The sequence below is a fragment of the Amblyomma mixtum genome, chromosome 3 (genome assembly GCF_055824585.1).
Source record: "Amblyomma mixtum isolate Tamu chromosome 3, ASM5582458v1, whole genome shotgun sequence".
Classification (NCBI taxonomy): Eukaryota; Metazoa; Arthropoda; class Arachnida; order Ixodida; family Ixodidae; genus Amblyomma; species Amblyomma mixtum.
The window spans coordinates 167130303-167149607 of NC_143014.1; the positions used below are offsets into that span (position 1 = coordinate 167130303).

At 43.3% G+C, this 19305-nt stretch overlaps 1 protein-coding gene across 2 annotated transcripts in view; it reads right to left on the reverse strand.

Annotated features, from left to right (window-relative positions):
• LOC149352625 (uncharacterized) overlaps window positions 1-19305 on the reverse strand; it is a 72052-nt gene that overhangs the window by 16172 nt on the left and 36575 nt on the right. For both annotated transcript variants that reach the window (XM_089581821.1, XM_089581820.1), the window contains 3 exons: window positions 13683-13845; window positions 11204-11382; window positions 4773-4952 (listed from right to left, as the gene is read on the reverse strand). In XM_089581821.1, the coding sequence (XP_089437947.1) occupies window positions 4773-4952; window positions 11204-11382; window positions 13683-13845 (522 nt within the window). The remainder of the gene's footprint in view (window positions 1-4772; window positions 4953-11203; window positions 11383-13682; window positions 13846-19305) is intronic.

Here is a 19305-nt window from a genome sequence, read left to right on the forward strand (position 1 = left end):
TCTCGAATCATATCTCGAATCACGCTTCGCCGTTGTCGCAAGTCTCGCCACTGTTCTGGGTTGCGGTGCAACGAACGAAGTGACACGGTGATCCAGCTAAACTTTATTGTTCTTGTAAATAATAAGCCCTGGAATACGGGAACGTCAAAAATGAATCCTCCTTGAGGATCGCGGGCCTGTACCGAGTTGCTGGTAGGAGTAATAACTGCGATACAAGCTAGTTTTATGTTCGCAGCCGCACAGCAGCTGCCGCCGTTGCAGCGCGAGTGACCCGATCTGCTTGGCCAGCTCCGCTGCGAAGGCGTTGCTGAAATCAATCGTATATATTTTTTATTATGAAACAATGAGGTTGTGAGTAAGGCAGCGCCATAAGTAGCACATTCGTTATAGCGTTGGTCAATTCAAAAGAGCCGTCCACTGTGGCTTCGATACGAACAAGTTAGGCCTAGCGACGACTAGGGAGTACAGAGTGCCGTTGTCCGCTGCGCTCGCGGGCGGCACCATTGCGGTAAACGCGCGGAATCCAGTGCTCCGGGCGTTGCGAACGTGTCACCTAAGTACATCAACGATGCGGCAGGGATCGCACATTTTTCAGTGTATAACGGCGGTAAAATGCGTAGCTTGAGTGCCGCAGGACTTTGCTGTTGTACGCTGTTGCCGCGCTATCGGACGAGATCAAAGGCCGCATAAAAGCGCCGTCGCGCAGCACTATACACACAGCCTATTTTGATGCGTTGCTCTTGGAACGTGATTTATTGCGAAGAAAGTATGTTCTTGAAGAGGGCCAGCTCTTGCGCTTTTCGCACTCCACCGCGTTTAGCGGCGTAACCGCGGGTAGCGCGCGCCCGTGTGATAAGAGTTGTCTGCCTGCGACTTGTTTACGATTTCGGAGCTCAAAAATTTTTTGTAAAAAATTTACCCCGCGTAATGGTTGCACCCCTAAATTTGCGTCAATTTTTTTTTTTAAAGTGCGATCATTATGCGAGCAAATACAGTATTTACTGCGACAATATTTAAAGGGCCCCTTATTATCTTCTGGTCAGATACTTTTGTTACACTCCAGACGTCTCAGGTATAGCCCACGACATCACACCCCAAAAATGTTTCTCGTAACTCATTAGAGGCCTACTTGACCAAATTTTACTAGGGCTAAATCTGGATGTTGTCGAACAACACAAGTAAAGAAAGCAGTCTTGGCCAATGTACACAGCTGCCAAACACAGTTTTCATTTTGGTTTAATGGTGTTTAAAATCCAAAAGCGACTCAGGCTATGAGAGATGCCGTAGTGGAGGGCTCCAGATAATTTCGACCACCAGGGGTTCTTCAACATGCTCTGATATCGTACAGTACAATAATAATAATAATAATAATAATAATAATAAGATTTTATTGCTGCACATCAAGTTGTACTACATAGATTCGTAGGGTCAACCCAAGCCTCGAGGGCTTGTCGGGCTGCACCCGGCAGTCAGTCAGCAGAAGGAACTAACTGTTTACAGCAAGTAAAATAAACACCAAAACACATCAACTGAGGTTTCCATGCAAACACGTCTTCAGTACCGTTTTTGAATGTGACAAAAGTATATCGTTAGGAAGGGCACTGAAAGTGTAGGGAACACAATAATTTCGCACGAAACAACCAAAATGAGTAAAACACCTCGGAACCGAAAATCGTGGATGTTGCCTTAATGTACAAGCAGGTATGAGTATACAAGCCTCTAGCATTTCGCCTACAACAAAATGTGACCACCGTGACCGTGATTGAACCCGCATCTTTCGGGTCAGCAGCCGAGCGCCATAACTACTGAACTATTGTGTTGGCTCAGTATGATCCATTAACGCAAGGTAGCAGATGACATGTGCGCAGTTGCCCAGCAAGGTGGATGTGATTTCAGACCAAGAATCATCTTTACCCACCTGCTGCAAATCCTCTCGCTGCTTTTTACTGCATTCTCCCTTGTTTGAAAGGTTTGCTTGAAAGTATCTGACCTGCTTGAAAGTATCTGACCTGCTTTTTTTTTGTAACTGTCGCTGTTGTTTCTGCACAAGAGAGCATTATGTGCAAATACAAAGAGGCACATACATTTTCCGGTGCTCTGTCTGAAAGCTGAGACAGCGAGCACAAATGTGCGATGTTCGTGCACCTGAGAAGCACGCTTACACTTTATATATGCTGTGTTTAGTTACACTTCGTCCATCTTTAGAAGCAGTTTATGATGCCATGTGTTGTAGCTAGGTACACTCACTAAGTACGAGGCACACAAAACTCACCTAGTACTATGTCAGTGTATTTAATGGAGGACGTGGGTCTTAAAATATGGAAAAAAAAAAACTGCGAAAAAGTCAGTTTTCTAAAAATCACATTTTTGGCATCTTTATACATTCACCTTTCTCTGATCAAAATACCGAAGTCCTACTCCACCTAGAAATACAAAAAAAAAATCTAAGTTTTAAGCGACTGCACGACTAAAAAACGATCGAGAATAGCGAGATGAAGCTGAAATTCGCGCGAGTCGCTTCGCTCATGCTCATCTGACTGTGGTCATTTTGGCATTGTTCAAAATATCGCTTCCTCCGCTATGTTTCCTCCTCCAAAAAGACAAAGGTTAACAAGCTGCAGTGTCAAATAATGGCACCTTTTACACTTAACATATTAACTTTTCAGGATGGCATGTCAGAGAAAAGAATGTCATCAGGTATGGCAACTCTGTGCCTATCAATTCATATAATTAGAAGCATCAAAATGCAATGTGAAAATTCATTACAGCTGTGTAAGAAATTACTTCATCATACTCTAGGCTTAGTAAAACTTTTAATCTAAGACTAGCAGCTCAAATATAATTAAATATTTGGAACCTACAGTGAAAAACACATTTGTGCGCAAAGTTTCATCAGATTCTGGCCAAAAAATAAAGTTAGTTTTAAGACCGTCATCTCCCTTAACTGAGAAAACTTGTGAATATACCAAACATATTTTCATTTCAATGTAACATACAAATCTAGAAAGGCCCTTAGTATTCATATGTAGAAAGTATTTGCAATTTACGGTGATTAAACAGAAACTGTTCCTTGAAGACCTACTTTATTTTGTGGATATATGACTACATTTAGAAGATATTATTTGATAAAAAAAACGAAAAAAATTACATAATATATGGTCACTGTTGAATTGCTCATCCCATTTTGGCCCAGAAAGTGCACTGAAATAATGTGTTTGTAGTTTCACACAAGAACAATGTTCTTAGATGGTAATTTAAAACATGAAAAATAAGAAAAATCGACAATTTCATTTCATATGGTCAAAAAAGTTTCAAAATTTCCTTCAAAAGTAAATTTTCATTTAAGATGTGTTTAAAAGCTTTGAAACTTCATACACTAAGAATTAGATTTTGCACAGTAGCGCACTTCATTGCATTCTCAGCAGCAGCACCCACACAGACAGCAATATGGCAAAAAAAAAAAAAGATGCTAAGTGTATAAATTCCCCTAAGAGTGCATGTCAAGTGCCATAAGCACATTAAGAGGATTGTGTTAGTAGGCAGTTTGAGACGCACATAGTACAGGCGCGGCCATAAGTAAACGGAGCACGCTATTGCGTTCGAAGTGCAATCACGATTTCCCCACTGGTAATGAAGAAGCGTTGTTTGTCTACAATAAAGCCCTCCAACCTCCGCTACCAGCATGCGCGTACCACTGCTGGAAATTTCAATTAGGTGACGCGTGGAAAATATTCGAAGACAGTGGCGTCCTCCGTTTACTTTTGTCCGCGCCTGTACATGCATCACCAGTGTTTTAATAAACTCACCGATACTTTGTGGGTTTTAAAATGTTTGAGGAAACCACTCAAACAATAATTCACCAAGGCATTTTCGTGTTCAAAAATCACAACCTTTGACCCACATCCCCTGAAGTAAAAACAGCGAAAAAAAAAAAAGAGTAAATAGTGTCTCCTCCTATTTTTTCACTGCTGGCTGTAAGCCACGTATACAGACTGTAGGCGCAACTAGTGTAGCTATCTCAGAGGCATCATTCGGGGCTTGTAGCACTGAAGGGGACAGCCACAGCGTGTAAAGGGAGGGGGGCGCGAGAGCAGTGCCAATGCTGTGTCACTGGAGCCTTCATGTTGGAAATGTTGCAGGTGGCAGTGAAAACACAGCTGCCCCTTCTCTTTGGTGCAGTTTGCAATCACAGAGCAGCACCTGTGACGTGGAACCGAAAGGAACTCAGCAACAGTGTCACGGTAGGTGGGGCAGCAGTGTAATGGTAAGCAGCAATTCGTTCAAAAGGTGAAAAGGTGCATGATGCCTGCCAATGAGTAGAGCAGAGTAGAGAGTCTGCCCATACAGAAAGGGTTCAACACAGGAAGGCACAGGGTGAATGGACAGGAGGGGGTTCTCAGGAAGATAAGGGCAAGCAAATTTATAAAAGCAAATACTGGGTACATACACAAAAATATAATTCATGTGGAGTGGGTGGAAACTCAAAACAACAGAATAAACATTTTGCCAGAATGCCAGACCATCCACACACATTATCAGCTTCCACGAGGCCCTAAATAAACTGCAGGTTAGTTCAATTTCAAAGAGCAGCATCAACACTGAAGACAAAAATTTGATTTTTTCCTTCTACTCTGGTCACCCAGCCAGCATCGTAAATGATGCACAGTATCAATTACCTTGCTCTTTGGTTAGCACACTTCTCTACATAGGGTCACAAAGCACCAGTTTATGCCCCCATAAAGAGGAGTAGAGACCTAGACTTTTCAGCTTACCTTGTAGTTTTCAAATTCCACCTTGCAGGCCTGAAGTTCAGCCTGTGCGGAGCTCAGCTCCTCTTTGAGAGATGCAACTGTGCCCTCTAATACTTTGACAGCCCGCTGGTAGTTCTCCCTTGTAGAGCGAAGGCTTGACTCCAGCCCTTGGCACTTCTTTAATAGTTCAGCATAGCCCAACTGTAATGAAAAGCGAAAAAATAGATAATGTCCTTTGGAACTGTAAGGTTCAGGGTAAAGCCAAATTATTAAAAATTGTACAACGGGAACCTAAAACCCTAATGCATGGGTTGTCCCAGTTAACTGGAGCCAAGGGTTCAAAAAAACTGCTAACAATTTTACATACAAAGCTCTAGCGATATTGCTAACGGTAACTTAAAGCGAGAAAAGTATTTTCAATTTGTGTTAATTTAATTAATTCAGTCAGATTAATCAACTTCTAAACCACTAACGATACAATAAAGTCTCAAAGTTGTAAAGCATCAACTTTGGTTGGGTTGGCGAGACACAGTCAGGTACTTGCTGCCGCTCCACAGTGCAACCATGACGGTGGTAAGCAGCGTCATACTGATGATGCCAGTTCATACATTACTCATACATTTCCTTGCAGCAAATATCAGAGTTCCAAAAAAATAAAGCCACTGTCCTTGTCGCACACACGAATGTGTACAATGCAACCAATTATTCCCTATTGCATGCACAGAATACAACAAATCCAAATTTCGCATGGTGCCATGCTCTAGAAATTTCTGTGGTCGCCTACATAACATCCTGAAGGTGCCTACACAATGACGCTTTATCTTCCAAGACTCTCAAAGTACTTTCCCATCTCTTGAAAAGCCGATCTACAATCTTGACTGAGCTCATAGAAGTGCAACTTTAACATCACCTTTGCGTATGCATTCACCACAATTCATGCCAATTGTGCTGTTGACAAAGACGGCATAAAGACTGTTGAGAACATACTTTCTCCATGCTTTCCATATTTTAGGAACATGCGAGTGCCAGTAAAACCAATACCAACATACACAAACCCACTTGCACTGTTGCTGATGATGGCAGACATCAGTAGCTTTTGACAGAGAGAGACAGCACATTCTGTCTGAAAGCATTCTCGAAAGGTGAAGATACCTGAAGAAAGTTCAACTCCATTCATAGCGCTAGCAGACTATTCAAAAGATAGCAAAGCACTAGCAATGGGCTAAGACAGTTTTTCATCAGCATGCAACAGCAAGCAGATAAATGTGATGAAAAAAGCAAAAACAAAAAAGCACTTCACAAAGATAAGAGGAATGAAACAAGCACATGCAAGAAAAGAGGTACTTGACCTCAAGATCAGCAAGCATGCAAGAGGACAGTATGGCACTGCAAGAAAAGGAAACAAAGAATTAACATTTGCCATGCACATCAGGAGCATTGTAAGCAAAGGGCCACAAAAGTGTGGAGAATCTGCGAATTTACAAACAGGCAAGAAGGCACAGAAAAGCAAGAAATTCTGAGCAGAATAAAAACAAACAATGCAGCCAAGCTCATCTAAACTAACATCAGTTCAGCAGCATTTACACTGTAAGAATAGTTTGAATTCATAGTTGTAATTCTACTGCCATGATTGCTTTTTACAATGCAGGGGAAAGATGGCTGTGAGGTTGCTTAAATGGTACATTAATTCCAGAATTCTTTATCATGTTACAGCACTACACTCAAAAGCAGAAAATGGCCAAGACTGACCAAATTTTAAAAGTACTAAAGCCTTTTTCACACATTCAAACGCAACTTCGTAATTTCCTCGCCTTCAAGTCCTGCAAATTTAAATTCAGCTACATCGATAACATGACAGCTTGACATGTTCACTCTAATGCTATTTCTTCAGTTCATTCCAACAAAATTATCAATTGACATACAACAGCACCTTAGGGGAAACTTGGCAAATCGATAATGCATTCCTAATGTCATCAAAATCAAGTGTTTCAGCAAATCGTGCACTCAGACGTCATAGAAGAGACTCCCTAAATTATCAGTGACCACAATATATTAAAGGATACTACAGTGGAACCTCGATTATACGACGTTCAGGGGACCGCGCGAAACCGTTGTATAATCCGGGTGTCGTACATGTAATCAAAAATCAAGCGTGATATTTTTTAACGCCTGAACTTCACCGTCATCTTTTCTTTTTTTTTCGGAACACAAATGCAGCACATTTTTGCCGGCAGAGGGCTAGTCTTCAACAAACAAGATAAAATGGCCGTTGAGGCTGCCGTGAGCAGCGGGGCAGCGGCTCGCGCGGTTTTCTTGATAGGTGGAAAGATTAAGGCGCACCGGTTATCGACTGGCTAAAGTGTGCCTACCGTATTTACTCGATTCTAAGCACCCCCTTTTTTTCACGATCGCGATGCCCAAAGTGAGAGGGGGTGCTTAGATTCGAAAAATCTAAAATAGGGGGGGGGGGGGGGGGGGGGGGGGGGGGTTGCTTAGAATCGTGAAAATACGGTACATCCAGGCCTGTGTTTGCTGACGACCTTTTTTAACGGACGGTACGAGCCAGACGTCGTACGAAGCGGGGTCCTTCTAAAATTTGCGTCGTATAACCGAGGTTTTTAATGCATTGTCTCTATGGGGGTTTTGCCGGGACCGCACAAATTCGGCGTAAAATGCAGGTCGTCGCATGACCGGGGGACGTATAATCGAGGTTCCACTGTACATGTTAAGGTTCCTACCCAAAAAGCAAAACGCAAAACAGGAAGGAACAGAGGTAGGCAAAAACATAGGGCGGTACTTCAACCAAGTGGTTAGATCCATGAATTTTGAAAGGGCCTTCTGGCTTTAGGTTTTTCAGGTGGGTTTTGCAGAAACGTGCTGACTTGGCCCTGCCAACTTCCTATCTCTGTTACAATCCCCCTGACCAGACAAGCATCTTTATGGGTCTTTGCCGTAAAGAAGATGTTCAGTTCCTCTAAAAGAGCAATTGTCTTGCTCTTAAACATAGAGGGCATCTGAGCGACGGCCTGAAAGTTCTTGCTCACCGTATTTGTTGCTTTTTTCTTGAAAAGGGTCTGCGGCAGTACTGTAAAGGCCCCCCTCCTTGCCCGACTGGACAAGAGCAAGGTCGTGCTCACGAAAATAGCTGGCCACTTCATCTGGGACTTTGGAGCTACCAAACTTCTTAGTAAAATTCTTTTGCAGGCTTCCAACACTCTCAAGAAGGCAGCACCCTCTTCTTGCCCCAGTTGAAGGCACCAGTTGAAGAGAGAGGATGCTGCCTTCTTCTAGAGTGTTGGAAGCCTGCAAAAGAATTTTACTAAGAAGTCTGGTAATGGTAAAGACCCATAAAGATGCTTGTCCGGTCAGGGGGATTGTGACAGAGATAGGAAGTTGGCAGGGCCAAGTCAGCACGTTTCTGCAAACCCACCTGAAAAACCTAAAGCCAGAAGGCACTTTCAAAATTGATCAATCTAACCACTTGGTGGAAGTACCACCCTGTGTTGTCGCCTGCCTCTGTCCCATCCTGTTTTGCAGTTTTGCTCCTCGCGATGTCTTACCAATTGGCCTACAACCACGTCAGTCTAAGCCAAAAAGCATGCCCAGAAGTCAGTGCTTACGTTACACTCATCTACACGTCATCTATAGTGGCGTTAATATGTATAAAGGCACAGAATGGCTTACGTAAGGCTCAAATTCAGGGCCAGCTCTCAAACTCAAGAAAATTGTGCATACAATTTTCATAAAGCAGAGATGAGTGATACATGTATCTGATCCACTACCTTATCTTTTTGTTCAAAGTTCGCAAACTTGTTTTATTTCATGCCACAGGTCCACCGACATTCCACATTTCACTCATCCCACTGTCATGTCCAATTTTATTTTAGAAGCCTCAGAAAGTCAAAGCTTTTTCATAAGCTTCATTTACTGTCAACAAAAAACTGCCAGGAAAGAAAATAACCAAGAAGTGCGGTTTACAAGTAGCCTTTTTCACACCTGTAACGCCTAATACCCATCACACAGGCACATTTAGTGTCACTTTCAACGAATGACATTCACCTAAGTGTCAATCGTGCAGCGTCGCACATGAGCTTTAGTGACACTCGCTGCAGAATGCACTTCCTCCATAGCAAGTTTGACGAACTCATTCCACTTTGTCCGGCAAGGCGTGTGGGTATTCTCAACAGCAGTGGTCAGACATTAAAAAATTTTGTTTTGAGAATTAAAGTCTTAAAATCTACATCTTATTTTCTTGATTGTGCCTTTTAATGAGAAATTGTTTTAGATCATCAGCAACTAAAAATAATGTGCACACATGAACAGCTACTCTCGCTCTGCAAGTGACAACCACCCCCTTCTGCGATAGGCCTAATGAGTCCGCAGGTTTTGTGTGTGCAATTTCGGCGATTGTGGAGAACGAATTCACAACTTTTAGTGAACGCAAACGGACGAGTGTAGTTTTGACAAAAGTTACCTGAAATCAACTATTGCTTACATCACAGGATGCACATACATTGAATGAGAGGCACCGGTCGGACCCAGACTGCCGCTCCATGCTTTAGGCAGCCAGCAGTAGTTTCGCCATCGCTTGTAGATGATAAATAAAAGCGTTTCAATTAATGTGAATAGGCACCGAACATTTCTGAATAAAGTGATTCAAAATTAAAGGGACACTGAGGAGAGCACTATTAATATTTCTTTTATAGTAAAATCCGATAGTTCGGCATGTCATGGCTTTGTTGCCACTTGGCCGGCAGCGAAAGATGCATTTATTTCTAAGAAATTTGGATTCGAAGTTGAAAAAGTTTTTCCCGCCGCTCTGATTCAAACTTGGGATTCGTCTATGACGACAGAGGACTAAGAGACGTGAAACATGACGTGCACATGACGTAACGCAGACTCCGTGATTTCTGGCGGCCAGCAGTGCGGCCTAGCAGCAGCCGAAAAGAAAGCTACCGCCGGCCGCACGTTGAAGGCATCTATCGGCTATTGCGGCCGTCGCTACAGTCGCTTCGATTATGTTTGCACTGGCGTTTTGCCAGCGTTACGATGGATCTCGTTCTCGAAGTCGTCAACGAAGTTCTCGCAAATAGACACCTTTAGCATACCGTGTACCTTGTTACCGCTAGCGGAATACCGGGAGCCCGCCTACCGCCGGAAAACAGGCGCTGATTTGTCCCGATGCTTCAGGAGCGCGCGTAGCAGCCGGGCACGTGGCGCCATCTGGCGACGTCAAGGAGATTTGCGCATGCATTGGCTGCGCCTCAGTGATGCATGGTTTCTCGGTTCATGGTGTTGCTAGAACCATTCGTTCTAGCAACACTGTTTTGTTCTATGATCTCATCACGCTTGTACTTGCGAGTTTGGACTGTGGCGGCGATACCTGTATTTTGGTTCTTGCTCTTTTCTACGTTACAAGAGCTTTGTTGTCAGTATGAGTGGCGTTTTTGTAATCAGGAGCTGGTATTCTGTCGATACAAGCCAACTTCAATTTCTCCTCAGTGTCCCTTTAAGTGTTCATCTCATCGAAGAAAGCAGAGACAATTAGCGAGAAGCGCCAGTCCTACGCGATGTGAGCAACCTGGCTACCAAGTGTTTTCCAGGCGCGTGGTTGTATCAGCGCTTCTTACAGAGTTGTCGTCCTGCATAAGCAAGCAAGGGTACAACCAGTACAAAAATGAGATTTTGAAGGTAACTAATGCACAGCTTGCGTTTTAAGTCACACAAAGGAATGCATTCCTGGGGAAATTTCACGCTTATGCGCTAAATATTCAGTGTAAGCACTCATTTAACGGGTACACAAAATATTTGCTAAAAACGCAGCAGTAAAAAGCGAGCAACACATATGAATATCAACATCCACAAAACCGAAGCAGTCTGGCGTTGCTGTGGACGGGACAAAGCGATGGCGACTGCTGTTGGTCAGTGCAGGTAGTGCAGGCTGAGTTCGAGTTTCGAAGGAATTCCAAAATCTCGAATGTCTTCACAGAGCTGCACTGACTGGAATGCATCTCAGCCGAATGCTGTTAAAAAATTCATGCAGCAGCACAAGGTGGCAGTCCAGTCGAATGACATTCGGTTGGACGCATTCAAAACACCCGTGTAGCAGGGGTATTACTCGTCACGGATCGTGATGCTTTTTGTAGTTAACATTTATCTACATGTGGAAATAAAACCAAAAATTAACTTGGAGTAATTAGATTTGCAATAAAATTGCATTTTCTATGTATTTACGAGAAAGCAAATTAATTTCTCAAAGGTGCTGCAACATCCATCGCCACTGCCATCATTTCCAAATGACTTCTTTTTGGCCTGTGACAAAGCGCACTGAAAGTGTCATTCGTCCAAGGGAAGTGCACTTCGTGAAAGTGTCACTAAACTTGCCCACGTGACAGGGGTATGACTTGCAGTAGTGAAAGGGTAAAAAAAAAAAAGAAAGAAACTGAGCTCACCTTCAAATCCTGTTCTCTTAGCTGGGCTGCCTTGACCTCCGACTCAAGCCTCACCTCAGTTTGCAGCAGATCTTCTTCGTGCTTTCGGCTTTTGGACAGTCCTTCTTTCAGGTTGGCAATGGTTTCCTTGAAGGCCAGAAGCCTCTCGTCATCAGCTTTTTTCTGGCCCTCTAGGTAGCCTGCATCCATTGTACACTATACTATAGCTGGCGGTAACCAAATAAACAATGGCAGGCTTTCACACAAAGCAAGAATCAGGTATAGAATGCAGTTAATTCAATCAATGGCAAATTCCCAATATTTTGAACAGTTATCCTGATATAGCTGATATAACAGACCAATCATCCACCTTGTTCACCTTCAGAAAAAAACCTGAATTGTACTTTATGGAACATAAATGATTATTCTCTTCTATGCCCCTTGCCTTATTGCATTTACTGTGCTAAAAACCGTGTTCGTAAGTTATGCTGTGAAAATGACCCCTTTCATGTGTTGTTGCTTCTGGTTATTTCATGTAGGTGTTTTACACCTGTGACTAGTAACCTGCCACTCAGACTCACGATGATTCAACCTGGATAATTCGTACCTTCAGTTAATTGAAACAAACATCAAAATTTTGTGTGGCTGGCTATATTTGCAATGCATTTTAAAGCTGCTTAATTTGCACTGTGATTGCTCATAAATTCAATTAATTCAAACTTTTTGCCTTGCCCCTACACTCCCAGCGCACGAAAGAGCGGCTACTAAGGTCAGAAATTTCAGGTTTCCGGAGCAATGTGAGCTAAAAATTTGGCCCCTTTAACCGGTTAACTTGTACACGGTCGTCCACTTCTACCTTGAACACTGCTCTGCGTGGCCAGCTGCTCCGCGGAGCGCCTCTGCTTGAGCTGCCACGCTCAAGCAGATGACGCAGCGGAGGCCCCACCTACAGCTGTCACTGCTCTTGCGCGCTAGTTGCCCAGGCGCACGCGAGAGGCGCTCCGCAGAGCGCTGGCCACGCAGAGCGGTGTTCAAGGTAGAAGTGGACAACCGTGTACATGGTCCAAAGGGGGGCCATTTCTGAGTCACTCCATCACCGCGTAGTTTCATTTTCTGAGTTTCTCTATCAGCCCGTGTCAAGTGCATCTGTTGGCCATGCTTCAGCGAGCCAAGCCCAGCTGCGTGAGGGTTCGGACGCTAACTTGCGCGTCACTGGTCTTTTTAATTGTTTTTTTTAGAAGGCATCTCATTGTTCAAGCTCAAATTTGCGTTCCCCCCGCTTCCATCCGTGTTGTCCTGTGCGTCGAGAATGCACGCTAATCACGAGCTGCTCGTTGTGTAGTGAAGCCTCCTTGCATGGACACCGTAGCTTGCTAGGAGGCTCCACTGCTACTGCATTGCACCTCTAAGGAGGCCACGGAAGACCTTACCATTTTGGAGCAGTTCTGCTTTGATATTCCCGACAGTGGGCATGCAGTACACTATGACACAATTGCAAAAAATCGTCATTGCTGTGCAGTTTTCTCTTAAAAGAAGATGACCACTGTCCATTTTTTTCACAAATTTTTCTGGTGCAAATCTGTTTCTGAAATTTTTTTTTTTTTGAAGACATTTGACTATTCGACCTTCGGGTAATTCGGACATTTTTTTTCAAGTCCCTTGAGGTCTTAATGTGGTTTTACTGTAATGGGAAACTACTGCATTACTGTTAACTTTTTCAACCACATATGAGCAAACATATCACTGCTTTTCACTCATATTTTATGCTGTGCTAACACTTTTAGCTACATTTACCTAAAGAAATAGGTTCAAAACAATTTGTACACATGGATATCCATAAAACAAATCTTGTTTAGTTTTTGCCCATAATAAGGTGCACTTCTGATAAATCAAACAAAAATCTATATTCCCTTGAAGTCTGAATCAATGACAATTTACTGCATTTCATGATGCTACGTGCCTCTGAATTGCATTGCATAAGTCAACTATGGTGCTGAATGCTCCGTAAGGTGACTTGCATGTCACCTTTTTCTCCAGTTCCACCACAAAACTGTATTTGCCGAAAACTTCAAATAAAATAAAAATAACCAATTTGTACATAATTTCCAAAGAGAGCAACCAATATTTGCAGCACATTTTAGAATTTTACAGATATGCATGATAAAAGAAGCAGACTAATGCCACTGCAAGGTGAATTTTAAAAAGATAACGTTAAAGGTGGGAAAAAGTTGCATATAACCTACATTCAACTTATTAAAACTGAAAGCACTGCCACTGAGCATATTTCTAGCACTGAACTCAATGCATCTTTCCACAAGCAGCGAGTATGCTGTTTTCAGTTAAAAGGGGGTGATTATAAATTTCAACTGCATGCACACATTAATCTTACCATGAGCTTTTTAGCAGACACTCGCAAATGATGGGTACATAGAACACACACAAAAAAATGTTCCTAACAGTGCTTTAGCCAAAGACGATATGAGGCATGAATGAAACTCACCAATGTGCTCAACAAGGTTGGCAATTTTGGACTGATAGGAAAGTGACTCTTTCCTTGTGCTATCAAGCTCTTCATTTTTGTCCTTCAAGAGGTTGTTGAGCTCAGCCACAGTACGCTCGTAGTCGGCTATCTCCAGGTTCAAGAGGGTGTGCATTTTGGACTCCTGCCACATAGTCAGCCAAGAAAAAAAAGAAAAGAGAGAGAGATGCCCCGTTATTTTCCAGATTTCTTTTTGCCTCAGCCGACACAGCTGGAAGGAGTGCAGCACTGTGGCAGCATTTTCAATTGTGTGGTAACAGAACAACAAGCCTTTCCATCCTCTAGCATGTACAGCCCAAGGGGTTTGCTTCTAAGCTGTTCAGAGTGGCTCCCTAGCGCATCAAGCAGTCCAAAGCTTGCGAAAATTAAGGATGCATAGCCATTCCTCTTTCGAGAGATTACAGTCACTGAGGATGCATAACGAGGCCCGCTGCAGGCCTCACAAGCAAACCCCTTGGGCTGTATACTTTTGACAGGGGGTGTACAGTAGAACTCCTCTATAGTAAAGTCACTTGGACCAAGAATAATCTTTACTATATGTATCAGGGTCTTTACTATATCAGTAGTTGGTGATGGCATGGCTCTCAAGACGCTGTCTGGTAATTAATTAGCTAGTTTCTCAACAAACAGTGTTGGTTCAGAAAAGAAACATTTAGGAATACCTTTCATCCTACTCTAACCATGCCAATACAATGTGCTAACCATCTATTTTCAGTTATCAAGTTTCCAACTTCGTTTAAGTCTTGCAAAAAAAACCGCATTTGCATGAATACAATGCCCTAAGATTATATAATCAGAGTTTGATTCCGTGTGAAAACCAAAGCTGTGCGTGAACACGGCGTAGTCTTCAGTGGCCTCGGTGTCATTTAAGAGACAATGTTTAAAAAACGCGAGCAACACAGTCAAGCACGGAAAAACCTCCCACACAGTGCCGCCGGATCTCCACTTCTTGCCATCGCTGCCTCATGTTTCACGCCGCCAAGTGCAGCAAACGTTCTCCCTTTTTCTCTTCCCCACTCCTCACTGCACTTTTACTTTCTTTCCTTTCTCGGTGGCCCGTGGCACCTTCTTTCTAAGTTCGTAGCAAACCTTCTCTTTTTATCGTGCACGCCATGCACTTTGCCTAACGGCCCCAAGGCCGTCAAAGTTGGTTTCCCCTTGTAGCTCATGAGCCTAGTGACTAAGCCATTTCAAAGAGCGCTGCTTAATCATCTTCGGTTTCCATTTGCCTCCGAATGCTGGCCTCGCAATCCAAGACTGCACGTGTGCCGTGATGTACCTCTCCACAGTCAGACGCTCTTTACTATAACAGTTTCTTTATTCAAGATGTCTTTACTATAAACAAAAAACAATGTACAGTCATCTATGGAAAGCGAAATGGGACTGCGGTTTCACTTTACTACAGAGGGGTTCTATTCTACAAACATTTTTGGTATCGTGCTGCATAATGAGACGTCTTTCCTTCTTGAAACTACACCTCACAGTCTGCCCCTTTTTTCCACATTCGGTCTTTTTTTTTTGCTTTACTATGTTTAAACACAGTGCAGAATTCTAAAGATGATAAAAAGCAAACTGGCTCAGTCTGTTGTCAATCAGTTCATTGATGACAACATATAGCATGAGATGACCTCCAACAACTAACTCAACAAGTAACTCTGAGACAAGAGTTACTTCCCAAGTTTGCTTTGTGTTGCCATATTAAGTGTAGGGCCACAGGCTTTCCTGCATTCTTTCATCACGACACAGGTGGCCAAGCTAGGAATGCAGAATTGTTAATTTTCAAAGAAAATGGAGCAAACAAGAACAATGACAACAGATAAATAAGCCATTCATGTTCATTTGTTGCATGACCACGTGCAATCTGTGAAGGCTTGTGGAGCCCAGTAATGCCGTATAAAGTTTGCTGCTCCCTTATAAAAGAAAAGGTGGCTGTGCTGCCCCTGCACCAAACAAGATGAAGTTTTACAAGTGCTGATTGCCGTATATTGCCAATAATAAGTTGACTCCAATTATAAGCCCCCCCCCCAAGCTTGCAAACTCTCATGCACAAAAAAAAGTTCCAAAAAAAAAAAAAACTCCAAATATAGGTCGACGCTGCCTCACCCTGTGGCCCTAGCTCACCAGTAAGTTTTTCAGAAGACCGAGTCACGCAGAGAAACATTACTGTCAAACTAAAGAAATATGTCAAACCAGAGCAGATTCAGGTCGATGTTGCCGATTTGACCAAGAAGGAACAAATGTTTTGTCCTCATGTCACTCACGTAGCACAGAAACACGCACTTGTTTCTCTTCATATGCTTCGGGCAACCTTTGGCATATGGTCATGCGTCACCTGAGGCCCAGGCCATTCTGTTTCATGAAATTTGTCACCCATTTCTTTCACACCACAAATTCAGTGCATGGGATGCACATCTCCACGACAGTGCGTGCCTCCGCTTCAGTGTTGTCGTAGCAAACACTAAGGCTCCTACTTCTTGGTAGTGAACCTAATTCCTAACTGCCTAGTCCTTAACAGTGGGGTATCGGCTGGACTTTGGTCCACGAAAGGAACGCATGTAGCAGCGCATGCAAAGATCTTGATTCTTTGTTTTCTCCATTCCCTCACGCATTTTTCTGACACATCAAACTTCAACCCTACAGCAACGGTTTTTTTTTTACGACTCGATGTAGAGGATTGCTTGTCGCTTGAAAACTACGCTGTACTGTTGCTGAGGTTGCGGTGGCATCTTGGCGTCCATCAGGCAGATACACAAACCACACACGCCGCTGCTAGTGACTGCCACCTTGGTGAAGTCAAATACAGAAATGGCAAAAAGGCATTCAACAACGAGCAAAAATGCTTCTTCGTGCATGTAACTCGTCATGTAGTTTACCATATTTATTCGCGTAATTTGCGCACCCCTAATTTATAGCCCAGGTTTATAACAAAAGAAAACTTTTACTTGCATACTTTATGCTCCCTGCTGCGCCAGACCACCCTGGCATGCACGCAGGTGCACGCAAGGCAGGATTGAGAATATTGGTGCAGCCGCGTCACTGTGTACTTCCAGTAACCTCTGGCATCGGAATTCGAATCTATTAAACTACTGGCTGTTCTGTTTGCTGTTAGTCAGCTGGCCCACACATGACGGTGCAGTTTTATTGCCTGTTATCTTTATTTGTCTCTGACTGCTGGCTTTGTGCATTTATTGCTTTGAGCTGCGCATTCCTGTTCAGATTCCTGTGCACTGAAATTCCCGCTTTTTTTAAGCAGACTCACTTCCGCAACGTGTCTGACAACTATTACATAATTATGCGTGCACGGGGCGTGAAATTATCCACGGCTCGGTCCAACTACTTTTGACCCCACACATAGGTTGACTTTACGAGTCCAAGTATAGGTCGACTCTGATCATAAATTGACCCCCCACATTTGGAAGATGATTAAAAAAAAATGTCGATTTATAATCGGCAATATACGGTGCTTAGTATCAACTTCTTTGCTGAGATGTTTGCATATACTATACTACTGCTGTATGTCAATGTGTACCCAATCATACTCCTATAAAATGTCCACATTAAACTTGCAAAATTAAATGTCTTGATCAAGGCTTCTCAACCTTTCTAGCCTCATTAAAACTTGCTTACAGAGGGTGCTGAGGAACCCTGTGTGTCTTGACTTCTGCTGCATCCTGCCTAAGCAAGGGACAGTACCTCAAAAAAATGGCAAAATTCAATAATAGATACTTTAACTCTTTCGCTACCGCGCCATAGGCGATCGTTCGCATATGATCGATTCAAATCGCCCGCGCAAAAAAGCTAATTTTGGAGTGTTGTGGACGTGCTCCGCCATCTAGTTAGCAAGCTCAACAACTGCTCTTTCGATTGCAGCCTTGGTTTCAGTGTTTTGACATGAGGGGGCGCCGTGAAAAATAAAACTTTGAACGGCCGCAGCACCGTCAGCCGGAGAAAATGGCGTCTGCATCGCCGCACGCTCCTCGGAAGTGAAAGCTGACACCGAGCACGTCGGCCGGTTTCGGTTTCGTTTTTTGCAACGAAAGCAGCGGTTATTAGTCGGGCAACAATGTACAAACGTTGGATTTCGGTTTCGGCAGCGAGACTTCGCCTCGGGAGCCTGGAACGTCAGCGCGTTCTTGCATGTAAGTTCTGTTTTCGTTTGCTGTGTGTTTTCTGCGGTGCATACGGTTTGTAATTGATGACAGTGGTTTATTTTTGTGCTTCAGGGTCTTGACTACGTATGGCGAAGACAGTTTGCCGAATGCTCAAGGTCGCGTCGCGTTTTTCAACCAAGACGACAGCTAGGTGTCCATATCGGCACATCGCTGCGGAGCGGCGCTCGGAGATTCGCTCGACTTCTCAACTTTTTTTTGATGCTCTTCACGGCGGAAATGATGAAGATCGTGTGCGGAAACACTAATAAGTAGGGGTGTGCGAATATTCGAAATTGTCGAATATATTTCGAATATTATATTTTTAGTATTCGAATTCGATTCGAAATCCAAGTACTCGTGTTGTTCCGAATATTCGACCCGACGCGAATATTCGTATCTAGCCGAATATTCATTGTGAGCACCGGCGTTCATTTCGATCCGCAAGCCCTATCGACAGATACATAACAACATGGCGGCGCCTACACGGAAGGAAAATTCTTTCTTCCTCCAAGGGCCATGCTATAGCTGACTGCGCTGGTGAGCTTTTTTGTGGCTATACCTGCGAAGCTGGTATAGTCAGAGCTGTGCACGAAGTACCTCACAATACGTGCCAGGTCAGTGCCAAGTGAGAGGGCATTTTCTGTGGCTGGAGGAGTCGTTTCAGTTAGAAGGGAACTACTTCTGCCTGACCATGTGGTGCAGCTGGTTTTCCTTCACGACAACCTTTTACGTCATCCCAGTAACGCGCTTTTGTGCTGATGGCAAGCTAGCCTTAATCAATGCTGTGTACTAGCCATCTTCTCTGATATTTCCACTCTTCTAAGAATAATGTTCGAGACTTTGATACTTTTTGTGTAGCCGCACACACATTTTGTGTTCATTTAATCATCGATGGTTGAACTGTGTTGTTCTTTGGTGCCCAAATAAATGTTTTGTAGTGATTAAATGCGTCGTGCTTGATTATTCGATATTCGATTCGATTTCGGAACTAAGTATTCGTATTCGATTCGTATTCGAAAAATTTGATATTCGCACACCCCTACTAATAAGTATGCATGGATGAAGATTTTCAGCAAATTCGGCGCGACGGCTCATGGGAAGACGTGAATCTGTTGGATATTCTGATGTTCATTGGAATCATCATATACATTGGAATTGTTGACCTGCCACGACTGTATCTCTACTGAAATGCCAGAATAATCTATTCTGGCCCTCTGCCATCAAAAATCATTTCTCAAAATTGGTTTTTCACTTTTTTGTTCTTGTTTTTTTTTTGCACGTAACGGCCCCGGATGATTCAGTGGCGGCAGCTTCTATTGGCAACACTTGAAAAGTGTCCTGGCTTTTGAACCACATCGATAAAACTTATTTCATCGATCCTGATGTTTTAGAGCTTGCCTAAAATGCCAAATTTTATCAGCTGGCTTTCAGGG